Raw genomic sequence first — 17340 nt, 5'->3', positions numbered from 1 at the left:
GCTAAAATCTAATAGAAGACCATCATTCATATTCCATTGTAAATTACAGCAAAATCTGCCAAATCCAAGTTCCTATTTTTTGAGTTTACCATGCACACCAGTTTACCATGTACAGCTATCAGCCTCACTTTTTTAATGCTCTGATGAAACAATAAATCTTAAGGTTTGAATTGCAACAGAAACAAATCATTAAATGTTTGTCTTACCACCATTGTGTCAAGAGCAAATTGCAAAGCAATTATACACATTTCATGAAAAAGTACCAGACAGTTATTGTCATCACCGAACAAGTAATCAAACACAACAAGATGGGTTCATAAAAGAAAATCTTTCCATTTTATTAATAGAAACAAGACAATCAGGGATTCAAGCAAAATGTGCGTATGACAAACAAAACAGCCCCCGGAAAATGAGGACATACATGTCAGGTATTTAAATATTAACATTGACGTAAAACTTTCAACATTTTCTGATCAATTCGCATAATTGCCTGCAGTTAAAATGACAAACACGGCTCTCGTCAAAATAGCTGCATCAAGGCTCGACCATATTACTGCAAAATGTTCCCAGAGGAGGTCTCGCAACGTTGGCTCACACTGTGGTGAGAACCATTCATCATTCATTCATTAGACGCTCATCGTCGTTCCTGCAGTGTTATTTTTACACCGATGCATCTGTGACATTCTGTTAATTCGCTCGGGAGGCAGTTTTGTAAGCTCATGACTCTCAACATTCACCTGTAGTTGACGCATTGAAGGGGACAATTGGAATTCTTTGAAATTTCACCCAAGCCTGTGACATTTGAGGCATAACTGTGCATGAAGACTAAGCTCCATTTGAAGATACAGGTCTGAATTCTCGCCACGTATAAATATATATTCAGACACCCTCATTAAAAAAAAAAGACTAGAGTTAAATTAATCTAAAAAATAATCTCTGAAATCAAGCCGTCCATAGCGTGCCAGTATGAAAACATACGTGCATCAATAGATGGAATCTGTTTTGAGTGAGACGAAAGATGTCAAAGAATCAGGATAGATTGAGAACGGAGATGAGGAAGTGGTTGTGACCATGTTGTTGAGCAGATGTCTAGATTGCACGTATGTGATACACAAGGTCTCTTCTTTTTGGCTTTATCTGAAGAAACTGACATATAGCTCTGGACGTCATCCATTGCCTGTGGAGCTCCTTCGCTTGGCCAGTGAGAGCTTTTATTGAAATGAGAAGGAGAAGCGGGAGGAAAAGGAAGCATGGCCGCACCACCAGGCTTGGCAGCGATGCATAATGGGGCCGCATCCCCCCACTTTCTCCTCCTCAAATACCAAGCAGACTGGGGACTCCAGCCCGGGCCATCTGTGTTGGGACGGTGACGAGAGTTGGAGATGACAGCTTTCTCAGCAGGAGCAGTTCCCACAGCCTTTCACACTGTTGAGGATCTCCTCCTGCAGTTTCTTCCTCTCTTCCTCCTTCTGGGAGAGGCGCTCCGGCGGCGGCTTTTTGGGCATCTTATTGGCATTCAGGGTTTTGCTGTTCTGGGTGTTCCACAGGTCGGCGTACAAGCTGCCCGGCATGCCGATGAGCGTTTCGTGGTTGCCGCGTTCTTTCACTTTACCCTACCCCGTCAGGACAAGACAGGGACACCAACAACAACAACAACAAAAAGAAACCCATGTTTGGCCAAAACAAAATGGCTGACAACACACGCAATCTCAAAAATATGCTCTAACGGGTACAGATTTAATAATAATCTCTTTATGACCACCAACACTGACCACATACTCTACAGAATGCCAGCTCCCCCCTTCTAGGATCCCTTACGCCTCCTGAACAACTGTTGCATTTTCTCACACAAAAACACTGACTCACAAACACATACACACACACGCACGTACACACGCACACATACAGTACGCACGCCTCCCACACAGCTCAACACAAACGAAGGCACCCCCTTCCCCCAGCTCCCATGAGCATGCAGAGGTGTCGGTATTATCTTTAGTGAGCCCGAGATAAGCATGTGACCGCTCGCCCGCTTTTTAATGAGCACCCCGGGCGGTCCTCTGCCAGCGACACCTGAAAACTCCATGGCGACATCACACACAAAACATGCCTCCTTGCCACGACCCTCTGATCCCCGCCATCTGACTCTGGAAACACGGTTAGCGCACATGCTCTCTCACAGGGAGCTGTTCAAAATGAAGCCCTCATTTCATCTGCGCTGGAAAAATGTCACTTGACTGCGAATACCTTTCATATTGATGCTGTTCTACTAAGACCACAAGTGATTCCAAGCACTACATATGCATGCCGCAGTACTTTTTTTCATTTCACTTGACTGTTCCTTGAAAATCCGGGTTATAGAGAGAGGAATCCATAGTATCAACACTGGCTGATGGGTAGAAGGGAGGAGGGATTCTCTGATAAACCAAGAGATCACCACAATGGTGAACGGAGGGCAGGAGGTAGCGACCAAGGAGCACATAAGTAACTCACTTTTGTTCTGAAAATTATCTCACCAGTGATGCAATTTTTTATACATTTTTATATGCCAAAAGCACATAGCTCTGACAGCCTCTGCATCTTTTCCACCCACCTATCAGGAGCAATGCTAAGTATTGATTTACTTATCATATTTTTTAATTTTACAGTACCCCCTAATGTATGTAATCTATATATTTTTTTAAAAACTACAATTTTCTAGGGGAAATAAAAGGTCTGTATTATTTTACCCCAATTTTACATTTGACAGCTTAATTTTGTTATCGTGATAATTTTTCTTAATGTTATTCTGTGAAAAACTGACATTGACTAATTCCTATTGGGATTTTGATGATTGGCTTCCAGCCAACACAAAATGATGGTGGAACAACAGAAGTTTCTGCGGACTTAGTTAGTTCATAAGCTCGCTAATCAAAACAATCTGTGAACTGTGGGATAGGCACTGTAATTAATGTGTTTCCCCCAAAAAATGTTGACGCGCACAATATCTCCCCGTGGAATATAGTAAGTGTTTAAAATAAACTGTTAAATTCTCAATATTAGCAGCGATAATAGGGAGAAGGTCATGTAAGTGTCAAAGTCATGCAAGATGTGCTAATTGGACCGATTCTTAATCTAAAATTTGTAAAGTGTTGTAGTTACCGTTAACTTTTTTTCACTGACCTATCCTGCTTTCTGTTTATTATTCGGATGAAAGTTCTGTCCATATAAAGGAATTGTTTTAGTGCCTTCTTGAAGCGTATTTTTTCTAAAAAACTATGCCATCCTGAGATCTTAACCTAGTCAAGCCATAGCCATCTCCTGTCGTGCCAGCAATTGTGATAATGATTCAGCAATTTACTTTTTAAACGTATTGTTCAGTTGAAATGAAGAACTAACAATAATGGGAAAGGGGGTAAAGTAAATAAATGAAGATGTACCTCACTAAGCACAATGATCTCGTCGGCGTCTACAACAGTGGAAAGCCGGTGAGCAATGAACACTGACGTCCTTTGTTTCACCATCTCCTTCATTGCGCTCAAGATATTCTGAAAGGCCAAGCATCATTTTTTTCTGTTTAGTAACCTGATAGGTTTCCAAGAACCAACACATGAAAAGAAACCCTAGATGCAATTATTTCACCAAAACCACAAGAGGGTATTAGCTCATCTTATATGATAATTCGGAAACACACACAGCGAAAGTAAATCTTAATTAACATGATCTACGGTGTTGTTCTTCACCCTCCAAAGCAGAAATGGTGCGCTGAACTTTCTCATTAAATGTAACATTTACACAGACTGGGGGTTGAGGGGGGTTAAAGCCGTGCTGGAGCTTAAAGAAGAGGAAACAGCGGCAGGTGGCAAGGGGGAATAAGTGCAGTGGTGTGTGAATGAGGGGGGGTGGATGTCACAGTCATGCAGAATTATCACGTGGACCTTTGGCAGGTGACTGAGTGGGTGTTTGTTCTGTTAAATATGTATGCCTGCACCTCTTCTGTGATGGAGTCCAGAGACGATGTGGCCTCATCATACAGGAGAATGGGCGTATTTTTCAGTATCGCACGGGCGATGGCGACACGCTGCTTCTCTCCGCCTGAAACCAAACAATGGATGCCATGAAACAATGCAAGCAGACCTCAGCGGGTAGGTACGGAATAAGGAGTGAAAGGTCCCCCCCTGCCCTCATTGGATAATCACCTCAAGCAGAGTAAAAACGCACTGCAGCAACCATTCAGCATGATGGGTACAAGAAGACTTTTATTTAATTGTGAAGAAAAATCGGCAGGATACTTTGGCTCTGTTTCTGACTCAGCCTTTGTAACATGCAAGCTGTGTGTGGCCTTTTGAATATAAGCAACTTTTAGAGACATTATAAAACACTGTCAGCAATAGGGGATGTCAAAGACGTTAGAAGCCCAGACGGCTGCCGCAGTATTGTTCACTTTGTTAAACTAAAATAGATAATAATTCACTACATGTGAAAATGTTAAGAAAATTGCACATGAAATAGGAGTTTAGTGCACACATAGGTGTCAAACTAATGGGCTGGGGTCAGATCATGTTTCTCGCCAGAATATTTTCCAGTCATTAATGAAAGAACGAGGACTAAAAAAAAAGAGAGAATATGTATAAAGAGGCAAAGAGCCGAACCAAACTAGTACCCCCCCAAAACAAATGAATTGTGCAAAATGTCTATGTATTAATATTAAAAAGGAACAAACATATCTAAGCCAAAACATGATTAATGAATTATTTAGTGTTGGGTCTCTCAATTCTTTTGAAAAGTGCAAGTGTGAAACTTTAATGTAAAAATAAATGTATTTTAAAAACCATGTTAAATTGAACTAATTCATAAGAAAGATGGGAAGGTCATAAACTTGGGGAAAAAAGCATTCTGTTAGCAGCTCGCTCAATCGCAGTGAGCATGTCCTTGTTTTTAGCAATTATCTTTAAAGATGCATGAGTTCAATTTTCAAGGACTTTAAGAACAAATTATAATTGATTTTTAAGGTAGTATTGTCAAAAATGGGTACTGTAACATTGAACTATATTATTACATCAGATTTCAAAGTAATATCTGGATAATGTAACATAATGACAGATATATTTATAGGGAATTTTGGGCAAATTTTCACTCCTAACTGTTTTTTATAACATTAGATTTTTCAAGTGAGAGGCAGTTTTAATGGAACATGTAAAAAAAATAAAAATAAACAGTGGTGCAGCATACCTGACAGCTTGAGGCCTCGCTCGCCAACTTGTGTGTCATAACCATGTGGCATCCTGAGGACGGCGTCATGGATGCCGGCAAGACGAGCTACACGGTAAACATCTTCCGGTGTCGCGTTGATGTTCCCATACTGTAGGTTGTAGAAGATGGTATTGTGGAACAGGACGGCATCCTGACAGCAGTGAAAAGATGATAATAATAAAAAAAGGTAATCTCACAATGTTGTTACTGTTGCAGGGATGGGAAGACAAAAAGTGCAAATGCAGAGAAGAGACAAAGGTAGGAGGGAGAAAAAGTAGTATACAAATGACAAAAACATTGCACCATCTGTTCAGATTAGTTTCTGAACACATTGCATGCAAAATTAAGTGGAATTGAAATGGATTCTTGAATGTTAACATGTATAAAAGAAGACAAAAATACCTTTTGAAAGTGTAAGTCAGACTTAAAGACCCTAAATGTGTAATTAGGGGGTTGTTTTCACATTCAATTCATCATCCATACTGGATTATATTTGCTAAAAATCTGTAAAAACTGAACAATATAATGTTGAACTCTTTTTCTCTTCAGTTCCCTGGATGTTTTGGGGGAGGCTGAAACAGCACCTAAATGAGGATGCATTTGGGTTTAAGATTTGAGTTACCCCTTCCCCACTGAACAAGAATTTGAGATCCCAGAATAAATCTCCATCACCACCGTATAATTTGTCACATTAGCTACCATTGTTTCCATAGTGCATGTCGATAGGACTGCTAGGGTGTTTTCAAGTCTCATTTTATCTACCGTAATTGGCAATTTTGTTAATCATTCAAATTTGGCAGGGTGCTAAAAAGCACTTTTCTGCTTTATGTGGTGCCAAATTTACAATCCAATGTTTCCACCAAAGAAACTTTAAGTGGAGTGCATATTGATAAATGCAATGTTCTTTGTGTTTCACTGATTCAATGCAGACCTGCGGTACGATCCCCAAAGCCTTCCTCAAGCTCTCCAGGCTAACGTCTCTGATGTTCTGGCCTCCGATGTAGATGTTTCCCCGCTGGGGCTCATAAAAGCGGAACAGCAGTCGCACAATTGTGCTCTTCCTGAAAGCAGAAATGGGAGCAGTCATCAGCAGCGCCATTCTTAATGCTCCAATTGATGACAGCGGGTGGAGATTGTCAGCGAATGCAGTTGTCGGACATCCATAAAGGTTTGACCGTGTATTCCTGCTGGCTTACCCGGAACCACTGCCCCCGACTATGGCCACCTTCTTCCCAGCAGGTACCTCGAATGTCACCCCATTCAGAACTTTCTGGCCTTCAAGGTACTCAAAATATACATCTTCAAAGCGAATGGTGGACTCCAGTGGTGTGACACTTAAAGGTGGGGCCAAATTCTTCTCCTGAATAAAATCACAAAATTCATTGGAAATGAAATAATTTCCCACTAGGAATGTCCGGACACTGATTATCTTCAGATCTGATCTGATTTTTTTTTTTAATTTTTCAATACCGATGCAATATCAAGTTTATTCATAGACCGTTAAAAATCAGGCAAAAGTTTTGTAACCAGTACAGTATGCACATGATTTCCTTTCGCTCAAACGTGTGCATTAGACATACTTTTTTCGACACAACTCCATTCAACAACTTGCAAAGATGGATAACGGTGAGGAAAATCTAAAGATTTAAGTGGTCTTTTGAAAAAAATTAATAGATTTTTTGGCATTTTAGAGATGACTGACAGATCAATACGTGTGGAAACCTTCGGCACACAATGGGCTCAGCTCTCAGCATTGCATTGATATAAAGTCAAGGTCAGTTGCCAATAAAGCTCTGTCCTCACACAGAGACTGAAAGGCTCTTCTGCACAAACTATTAGCAACATAATCATCCAAAAGCCTGTAGTAAAAATGCACGCTCTTTTTCTTTCCAAAAAAGTCAGAGCTGTTCGGAGCAAGATTGCGGATAGAATGAACATGAATGACGGCAAAATCACTCTCTGCCAATTAATACAAACAACTCACAGTCCATTAGGACAAACAAATTAAGATGTCGGCCCTTCCACGTCCACGTGAAGGAAAGCAAAAATGTATTTTGTAGAATAGTTAAAGGGGTGGGGTGGATTATTTTAAGTACTTAATTAAAGTGTTCAAAAGAATGCATTATGCGCTCAGTCAATAAATGGCCTGCTGGGCTGTGCCATTCTCTGAGGAATCACAATTAAAATAAATAATGCAATTACAGCCTAGACACTTCCGTGGCGCTGAGACACGGAGAGCAGGCAGCGGGGACACATCTGCACTAAAGTGGACGCCTCTACTCCGAGATGGGCTGTCAAGATGTTGAAAATAACTGACGGCCACTCAGACGGGAGGGGAAAAAAGGGCGTGCACTTTAAAATGAAATCTGCATTGATGGTGCTTGAATGGTAAACATCTATGTATTTTAAGTACATTTGCAACGTGCCAGGATTGCAAACGGACAAAATGGGAGAATATACGCATGCTCCTAAACGCTTTTCTGAGATCAATTGTAAGTACTTCTGAAGAACTTTCAAAAGGACTGCCCAAGTTCATTCAACATTTTTCCGCAGTGGTTCATTGTGTTGTACGATCTTTTTATCTATCCCAATTTTTGATTGCACAATTGTGCGACCGGGTGGAAAAAAAAAATCAAGATAGACAGTATGAATGTACTAATATTATCCCACAATTAAAATAAGATCAGTGAAGTCACGTCTGCCAAGGTAGAAGAGTGCTTAGCACATCCATCTTAGAATTCTGTTACAATTCTGCCTGTGGTATTCATCTGTGGACTTGACATGCTTTCCTCATTGTTGTAGATTATCTGCCAGGGATATTTGGTTTCCCTCCACATGCGTAGCAAATTCATTTCATACAAAGCGGGACAAAAGAGGAGTGAGAGTACAGAATATTTCTTTCTAAAAGTTTTCTTCCTCTTGACAGAAAAACTCGAGGACTTTGTTTAGAGTATTTAGCTTGACTGTATAAAAGCAGAGACCTGAAAAGAAAATTGCGGGATTCAAAAAAATCTCATCTAAATAAAATTGGCAATGTAGAGGAAAAATGTCAAGTTGACACAGTTATTTACCTTGATGTTGGTGTCAATACTGAGCAGTGTGAAAAGTGTGTGCATGTCTATAAGAGCCTGCCGGGTCTCTCTGTACACTGTGCCCAGAAAGTTTAGAGGGAGGGAGAGCTGGAAGAGCAGGCCGTTCACCATCACCAGGTCACCCACCGTCATCGAACCTACATGGCAGCAGCGCCAATAAATCACAAATATTCTACCTCTTACAAATGAATATCATAAGCATAGGAGAAAAGATGAATGATGAAAACATGAAACAACATAAGCACACTCAAATTGGAAATTGGCAATATGATGAAAATGACCACAGTATGACCCACCTGCTGCAATGCCCTTGCTAGCCAGCACCATGATTCCGGTGAGACCAACACTGAAGATGGCGCTCTGGCCAAAGTTGAGCATTGCAAGTGTGGACGTGGTTTTTAATGAAGATGACTCGTAGCTTTTCAGAAAGGAATCATACTTCTCAGCTTCGTAGTGCTCGTTGTTGAAGTACTAGCATGAAAAACAAAGAGTTGGAAATATGTGTAAATTAAAAGAGACAACGATAGTGTGGGAGAAATTGTGGTTACGGTTGGAGGTTTAGGAACAATAGCATGCGGTGTCAGACACTTCGGCACTAATAGCAAAGGTGCATTTGAGCTCAGTGACCGCTCTAAGTAGTCTCTGGGTCTCAGTTGGCCTAGCCTCTAAAGTGCTTCTTGTTTCTATCTAGATAACCTTAGCATTCAAATGAAAAAGCCTAATGTAACAGAAGAAATTCCACATCTAAAGAAAAAAGCTTTAGTCAAGTCCAATAATCTTAAAGAGTAACAACTCTAAATATATGATTTGCAAATTAAAGACAAATTACATCATCCCCTTTTTTCCTCTCAAACTCTGGACATACATTAATGGGGGCTTAACATCTCCCAACAGAGAACCTCTTAAGTGCTGATCCGCACGAGCAGTATTAATTTTGATGGAAACTTACAGCTATCACTTTAGGTCGATTCCTCAAGAATCTGCTACAAGCAAATTTCTTAAATACAGTAATAAAAATGTTAAAAAGCTATTATGACAAGTTCCCTTCTGCACTCTCCCACCAATTACCTACAAATTGACAATCATTGCATTTGTTTAGTTGCACTGTTGTTTTTTCCGCTAAGGAAAAGTGGGCGATTTGCTTTATAGCTACCGACTGTGTAGCTACGGACACGGCATAAGTGATAAAATGGGCAAAAGTGGGGGACCTGAGGGTGCTGCGGGGGGTAGCGAGAGAAAAAAAAATGTGGTGCATGAAGAACAAATGCAAGCAGCGGAGAGAAGGCACCATGTTCAGGGTTCTCATCCAGCCCTTTGTGAAAGTGGAACGGATTTTTGAGTGGGTGGAGATCTAATTACATATGCACTCACAGCTCTGAGTGATGCTAAATTCAGCCACATTGACACAGATGATACAAAATAACAGAACAAAATGTAAAAGGAAAACAGTATGCAAAAAACAACAGCAAAGGAAACAACATGGGTACCCAAATATATCCGGAGGAATGAACGAGAATCCTAAGGAGCCTGCTTGAGAGGTGATTGGTTTGTGTATGCACAAATATACTGAAGATGGATGTCATCCCCAAAGTTTATTTTTAATTATAAATGAATAATGAATGTTGAGGCATTCTCATTTAAAATGCTGTTGTTTCCGAGCGCTTGAACGCATCTCCGTGTTATAAGGGTGGCGGTAATTAGTAGTGGGACAGTTCAAGATGGTGTTGCATGTCATGATAAGTGCTGTAATGTGGCTAATATCCAAAAACAGCAATCAATCATCACCAGAAATGTGGATTCATCTAATCAAGCTTACTACAACCTCTGGAGATATCATAAAGATTGCATCTACATTCCAGTTTTAGGGATATTATGCAATTGTTTTTTATTAAGCGCTTTCCCAATAGAGAGAAAAAAACGTTCTAAAAATGTCTGAAAAAAAAATGATACATTATTGATCAGTGGTAATTAAAACGTGCATGGGCAGATCTACGCAATCCAACTTCAGCCTTTGAAAATATCACAACAATGACAGGAATATTTATTTTATGTACATTTCTTTAACGATTTTAGACCGTGTTGTTTCAATCATGTTCCACTCGTGAAGAGTATTGTTCGTGAACTTACAAATAGCAGCGCTCAGTGTGAAACCTGAGTTATCCCACACACACATACACAAAATTATTTAATAGAAAATAAGGATATTATTACGCAAATTAATAGTCGTTTTGAAGTTCATGTCTGGAATATGGACACCAACAAACTGGAGAACCACATAATTCATAGAGAGACAAACATATCGAAGGGTGATTGAAGGAGTTCACTACATATATACGGGAGAAATTACTTGCTTAATGTAATATTACATTTTCATAATTCTCAATCGTATGAGCAACATATGGTATCTAAGGAAAACAAATGTTGGGTGAAATTGATACTGCCAGCTAAAAAAAGTGAGAAGAAAAAGATAAATACAAAGAGGAAGGAATCAGGAGGAACTGAAAATAGGGTTAAGGTGCATAGATGCGCGTGTATGTGTATACGTGTATATGTGATCTCACCTTAACTGTCTCGTAATTAAGGAGAGAGTCAATAGCTGCATTGCCTGCTTCGTTGTCGGCTTTGTTCATTTCTATGCGAAAACGAGTTCTGTGTGGAAAAAGTACATGGCGATTTTGCCGGTGTAGCATTGGTAAAAGTAATCATCGTGTAAATTAATTGATATAAATCTGCACTCATTAGCATGGTTGTGCTATAACTTATTAACATACCTCCACTGTGTCATAAGAATGGTAAAAGCTGTGTATGCGCCTAATGTGCCCAGGGCCATGGCTGTGAATTCTCCACCAAACCTGTAGAACTGCATGGGGGAAAAAAGAAGGTAGAGACAAACCGTTTCATAATTTACAACTTAATGTAACAGAGTCAATGAAGAACTTCCGCCCTTCAGGCTGCAATGCTGGTGTCACCACAATTCCACTATGAAATTGAATATTACAAATAGCAGGGAAACTACTACAAGAACTAATTGTACTAATGCTTTCGCTATTTGAGCAATTAAGTCTGTCCTCATTACATCTATAAGCTGACATTATGGTAGTGGGTAATAATAAGGCAAAGCTACAAACGAAAAGGTCCTTTAGTCCCTTAGTGTGTGCGTGTGCACGAAGTGCATAGGCATACACTAGAGGAGGACATTTAACTGCAACAAAGCTTCAGGCTTCTAGACTGGTGCTAATGGGCTACAGGTTGACTACCCTAAGGAAAATGAGGCATCCTAGAATTAATATCCTGACTATGTGCTGCTAAGTATGGTAATGTGATATAAATTGCCATGTAGTGGAATTACGACAGATCTGCACAAAGAAGTTACATTGAGAGTAGCTTTTTGATAGTATTTGACTTAAAGCCCAAAGAAACAGCCCAAAACAAATCTCACCAGGATGGCACTAACGAGTCCCATCTCAAAGAATGTTGGGCCCAGATTGAAGATGAGAGCGCTCAGGACAAATGAGATGCCTCGGGTGCCACGGTCGATGGCCTTGGACAGTGCTCCTGTTTGGCGGCTAAGATGGAAGCTCAGATCCAGATTGTGCAAGTGGAGAAAGACGTTCTTGGCGATGCGACGGATAGAGCTCTGGGCCACCTTGCCGAACGCCATGTTCCGAAGCTCGTTAAAGAAAGCGGCACATGCCCTTGACAAACCATCTGAGACAAGCAAAGACATAGGCAAGCAGAGAAGTTGAAATTGAAACAGGGTTGGCTTTTGTCATAAACAATTTTTTTCAGTACCTCTGCTCAACAAAAGGAGACAATAAAAACAAAATGCAAAAAATGGAAAACAAGTTTTAAAAACAATGTTAATACATAAAGTGCAAAACTTTGTTTAAAAAGATTTTTAGATTTAGATTTGGTATATATATTTTATCTATGTGCTGTCAGCAAAGTACTGACTACACGTAGAAACTCTTTCATTGACTACTCTATTGAATAACTGGTTACTAGATTACTCAATTTATTATTATATCAATCATTTGCAATTAAAAATAAACTCAAATTAATCAATAAAACAGATCCATTTTGTCTCTACTGACCACCAGATGGCGGTCATTTGGGATTCAGGGTACTGTAGTTACAATTTAAAGCCCTGGCCCGCACTGACCAACTCAAAAACTAAGGAAACAGGTCAACAACCTTCGTTTTGTTCCGACTAATGTTTTTCATAAATGAACTTATTGGATCAGACGATTGCTGCCGTCCATACCCCCCACGACAAATGATCAACCAAAGCCAATCATCAAAGTCTAAATAGATTTTTAGGCCTCATGCTATCATTGGCAATGAATGATTTAATACAGTACAGCGACAAAATAAGACGTCTTGGGAAGTCAGTCACAAATATGCAAAAGTGGGAATTTGAATGGAACCTTGTGCTCTTAGGGTGATTTCACAATACATAGCTTGTCTTATGGGATCAGAGAAGGGTAGTAATTTCTCTGTCCGCCAATCTTCGTGGGGCAGTAATGTGGCGTTAAATAGAACTGCTCATCAAATGAACAATGTGTCTACATCTGAGGGGTGAAGACTAGCCAGCATTTCAGACAAATTACACACCCTGCCAGAAAAGCGACCTCAGAATGTTGCATGAGGGGTGCACAAAACACAATTCCATTGAGGAAGAGGGTCCCGTACATTGTTCCTTGTGATCCTAATTCCTCCTGTCTGGAATATTGTTCATGTGCACCAATTATTCACCTCGCACTGAGCAAGACCTAAATGGGCTCATTAAAATAAGTGGCTACCGGGCTGAGTGTATAGAAACTGATCTCACTCAAGTGTGGAGAGACTTGCAGCAGTCGTATGCCACTATTTTCTTTATGTAGTATTTATGCTTTTCATGCGCACCTAAAGAAAAAAAAAGACCTCCACCTTACCCCTAATTATATTCAAGGAGGTGTATGAAGGATAGGCAGAGAATGAAGCACAATTGGCTTCTGTCAAAAACCCAACATAAGGTAAAAATAGAAGTGTCTATGTTTACTTTAGACAAAAAATGATGGACCTCCCTGTATGCCTGGACAAGTAATGCATTGAAGGTTAGCAGTATGTACAGTATATGACCAATATACAGGTGAACTTGAAAATACAAATGTGATGGAAAAACAAGTCAGGATTCATGTGAGAGTGTCGCCAAAGGTCAGCCCGGAGATAATAGGCAATCTCATCATGCCCTCTGATGAGCACGGCACCTGCTAGTGCAACATAAGTCAGAAACTCACAGCCAATCAGCATGGCCGTTGCCATGGTAGCCACAGTGCTTGCCGCATCGTTCAGGTTCAGCATGTGTCCCGACATCTGGTTAAGCTCGTCCACTGCATACTTAAACATGAAGGGAACTGTCACATTGGTGATCTGGGAATGAGGAGGAGAAGAAAACATTTCAAAACAAAAACCCTCAACATGTAGGCAGCCATGAGTAGTATTTTTATTATCAAACTATTTAAGGTGAGGTGAGTCCAAGTTTAATGACAAACTTTACGCTCATGATGGCTGTCCATAAAACTTAATCAAGGAGAAAGTCTGATCATCAAATATATTAAAAGAATAGCACCATCATGTACAATTGTAGTACTCCAAGGAATAACATCGCTGCCTAAATGTAATTCTACTTATTTGCCACATTGCTCAAAATGTCTTTTTATCCCCTGATAGGGCACTCAATTAACTTATTCGATGCCTAATATGGATCAAGACAACCGATGTATTTTGACAGACAGATTTGCGTAAAAAAAAACTTTGAAAGCAAAAACGTGCATTGAATATAAACTGACATTCACATTAAAAGCTCTTATGCAGTAACATTTGCCCCCTACTGTTTCTTACTTGAAAAACACATGGCCATGGTAAAACTAAAACAATAAATGTCTCCATCTCCAAGTATGTATTTTTTTGTCCGCCTAAGACAGAAGCTGTAAAACAGCTGCATCAAAACAAAAGGAATGTAGTGTACATTCCCTTTCTATTACATAGCAGTGCATCTTGAATTGATTTCATATTTTACAATGTGAAAATTTCACATATTGTACATTTCCATTTTTTTTTTTTTTTTATACCTTGGCTGCAGCAAGCAAGCCCAGAGAGATGACAACACGGGCCCGTAGGTCAGGTCTGTCCTTTGGCCACACGTAAGAAAGCATGGCAGACAGAATCGAAGCTGTGTTTACTTCTTTTAACTGTGGAGAAAAAAAAGAACATTCCCTCATTTCGATTGACAACAAGAAATTTAAAATATCACACAAGATGGACCTTTAATGTATGATTTTGAAACAGTACAGTGGAGCATGCAAAATCAAACAACCCTAAAGTGATTGACTAGACTTACTTAATATTAGCTTTATTACACTGTGGTTAACTTCCTCCTTGAATGAACACCTGATTATGTGAACTCTCACATATGCTCCGATGCTGTTAGACTTCACATTCACATGGAATATTTAATGTCAACCTGGGGTCCCTTGAGGACTCTAAAACGAATCAGTAAGCAGAGCTGCCCTGTCTAAGAAACACCTGGGCTGTCATTTCATCTGATAGTAGGGCACCCACTCCTGCCAGCAAGTCTATTTCCCAAGAACGAAGCACACACCTGCCACAGGGACTCCCCAGGGCCAAAGTTGATGCATTAATTCCTCTAATCCATTCAATATGGAAGCTCCGCATTGTGCCCGGCTGTACGGCAGTAAATTAATGACCTTGTTCTGAACATCTGCCTTTGACCAAATTCAATTAAGCAATATATGACACTGCAAAGAGAGGATTTACACCTACTGCAATTGTGTCGCCGTCTGTGGAATACAGAGCTCAGGCACGACTGTGCACACAGAATCGAGGATAGCACATTTTATGATACAAGATAATCAAAGTAAAAAAAATTGCAGGACAATAGGGGCATCTAAATTATACGGAAAATACTAATCTGTTGGTCGGGGGGGAATTACAAAAAACAATTAAAAATTGTGAGCAAATTGAGATAGACTCGGGAACAACTTTAGTTCTCACCACATTTTTGGGGTCTGCAGAAAGATTTCCTCCAGCATTCCCGTGCCAGCATGTTCGTTTGTCTATTGCCTGTAAATGCTGTGGAATAGTTTGCGTCAAAATAGACATGAACCTTACACATTCAAAGTACATTGATTTTACTTCTTCTCATCGCTACTTACTTTTGCTGCCTCCAAAATGCGCCGACTGCTTTCAGTTGTGTTTGTTTTCCATGTGCTTGTTCGTGAGTGTGGCAGGCTGCACAGCTGAAACACATTTTTTATGTTTATTTCGTGGCATGACTGCCTTGATAAAAAACTCATTCTCATTAAATGAAACCACATCTGCCTCACTATTCTTTGAATCGAAGCTCTGGCCTTCCTGTGTGATTTTTTTTGTAGTTATTACAGCTTTATCCCAAATCCCCCAAAAACTAAATGTAGCACAGACAAAAAGTAGGCAAAAATACCTCCTGCATCTTGTACAAAGATGATCAAGCACACATTTCAGACATTTTTTGCGCAATTACAAGAGCAAAAAATGTTTGAAGACTTGATTTTGATGATTTTGTTTTAGCATTTTACAGTGGAAGTGTACCTAATGTAAAAAAAATCAACGTTTTAAGCGGAATTACTCGCACAATTGGCGGCTTCCAAATATGTTTTTATCCCTTAACAATGCGATATCTTTGATTTTAGAATTACCCTGCCCGCCGGATGTGACTTTTTAAATTACTTATTTATGTTTTTACTGGGAAAAACGCACTTTGTGGAGTAGCACCACCAATTTCGTTTCAATAAAGGCTTTTGATTGATTGAAAATGAGCATTTGCGAGCAAAAGCAAGCATAAAGACATATGAATGCAAATCAGAATAAAATTCAGATTGCGACTCAGTTTATGCATATAATTACAAAATATTCTGTCTTGATGTTAAATTAATCAAGTACTATATGGGCGTTTTGGCATGTAACAAATGGATTTGCATCATTTCAAACTGCTGCCTTCATATCAAAACTGAAACAGATTGTATTCAACTTTCACTTTCAAACTGAGTTACACTTTTAACACCTTGGACCTTTGCCTTTCACCAACAATGACATTAGGGGGGAAAACGAGGGTCAATAAACCACCCCACCCGGCCCACGGGTGGGACAAACACGCTTATCAAACATTTAATGACTGGGCTGTATGTTTCCAACACGTGACGCAAGACTTTACATGAGTTACCAAAATCAGGCGATGAACAGTATTGAAAAACCGGTCGGTTTTGCTATTCAGCTGTCAAAGAAAAACACAATTACATAGCGTCAAATCAGAACGATATATATGTTACAATTTAGTTCTTGACTGAAAACGTGTCTTCTATTGCAGTTCCAAGTTAGCACTTAGCTAGTAGTCTTTGTACTCACCTCCGATTTGCATGACAGCACCAGCACATAAATGCACACGTGTATACAATAATATGTCCGTTATTACTTCTATTCACGTGTTAAGATCAGAAGACATGGACAACTTATTCCATCTGTCCTTGCTTGGTGGCTGTCACCCTAAAAAGCACCTTGTACTCTTCAACTCATCACCCCCTCGATAACTTACCAGATAAGAAGTTTGACGGGTGGATTTCTTCCCATTTTCACCCTGGCTTCTACTCCATACGTGGTACGAGCTTGTCTTATGGAGAACAAACATCAGTTTTCGTCTGTGGACGTGTAAGCCGCATTTTAGTGACACCAACAGTGGCGCCATGTTGCAACTGTGAGGGAAGGTGCACGGCGTGCGCATACCGGCCGGCTACATCATTTCCGATTTTGTTACCCCTCATTCACTAAGAGATATCATAAACACACGGAGAGAGATGTCTGATCCGCGATGTGAGTAAAGACAAGCATGCTCGCTTATCGGCCGTTTTGCATCGGGCCATTGAACAAACATTACATTACAGCTAATGGAGCGTGCACATGGAAATCGCTAGGAATTGTT

At 40.0% G+C, this 17340-nt stretch overlaps 1 protein-coding gene across 1 annotated transcript; it reads right to left on the bottom strand.

Annotated features, from left to right (window-relative positions):
- Positions 1–313: 313 nt before the first annotated feature.
- On the bottom strand, positions 314–17165 carry LOC144082103 (iron-sulfur clusters transporter ABCB7, mitochondrial-like). Its single transcript, XM_077608952.1, has 16 exons — positions 16957–17165; positions 15542–15625; positions 15381–15458; positions 14438–14557; positions 13604–13736; positions 11764–12032; positions 11096–11184; positions 10886–10973; positions 8621–8795; positions 8304–8461; positions 6429–6592; positions 6164–6293; positions 5212–5383; positions 3971–4074; positions 3420–3527; positions 314–1613 (listed from the first exon to the last, which is right to left on the bottom strand). Exons 1-16 carry the CDS (start codon positions 17140–17142, stop codon positions 1395–1397), a joined length of 2277 nt encoding a protein of 758 aa, XP_077465078.1. The 5' UTR covers positions 17143–17165; the 3' UTR covers positions 314–1394.
- Positions 17166–17340: the final 175 nt, after the last annotated feature.

Source organism: Stigmatopora argus, chromosome 9, assembly GCF_051989625.1.
Source record: "Stigmatopora argus isolate UIUO_Sarg chromosome 9, RoL_Sarg_1.0, whole genome shotgun sequence".
Classification (NCBI taxonomy): Eukaryota; Metazoa; Chordata; class Actinopteri; order Syngnathiformes; family Syngnathidae; genus Stigmatopora; species Stigmatopora argus.
This window is presented reverse-complemented; position numbering and strand designations above follow the sequence as displayed.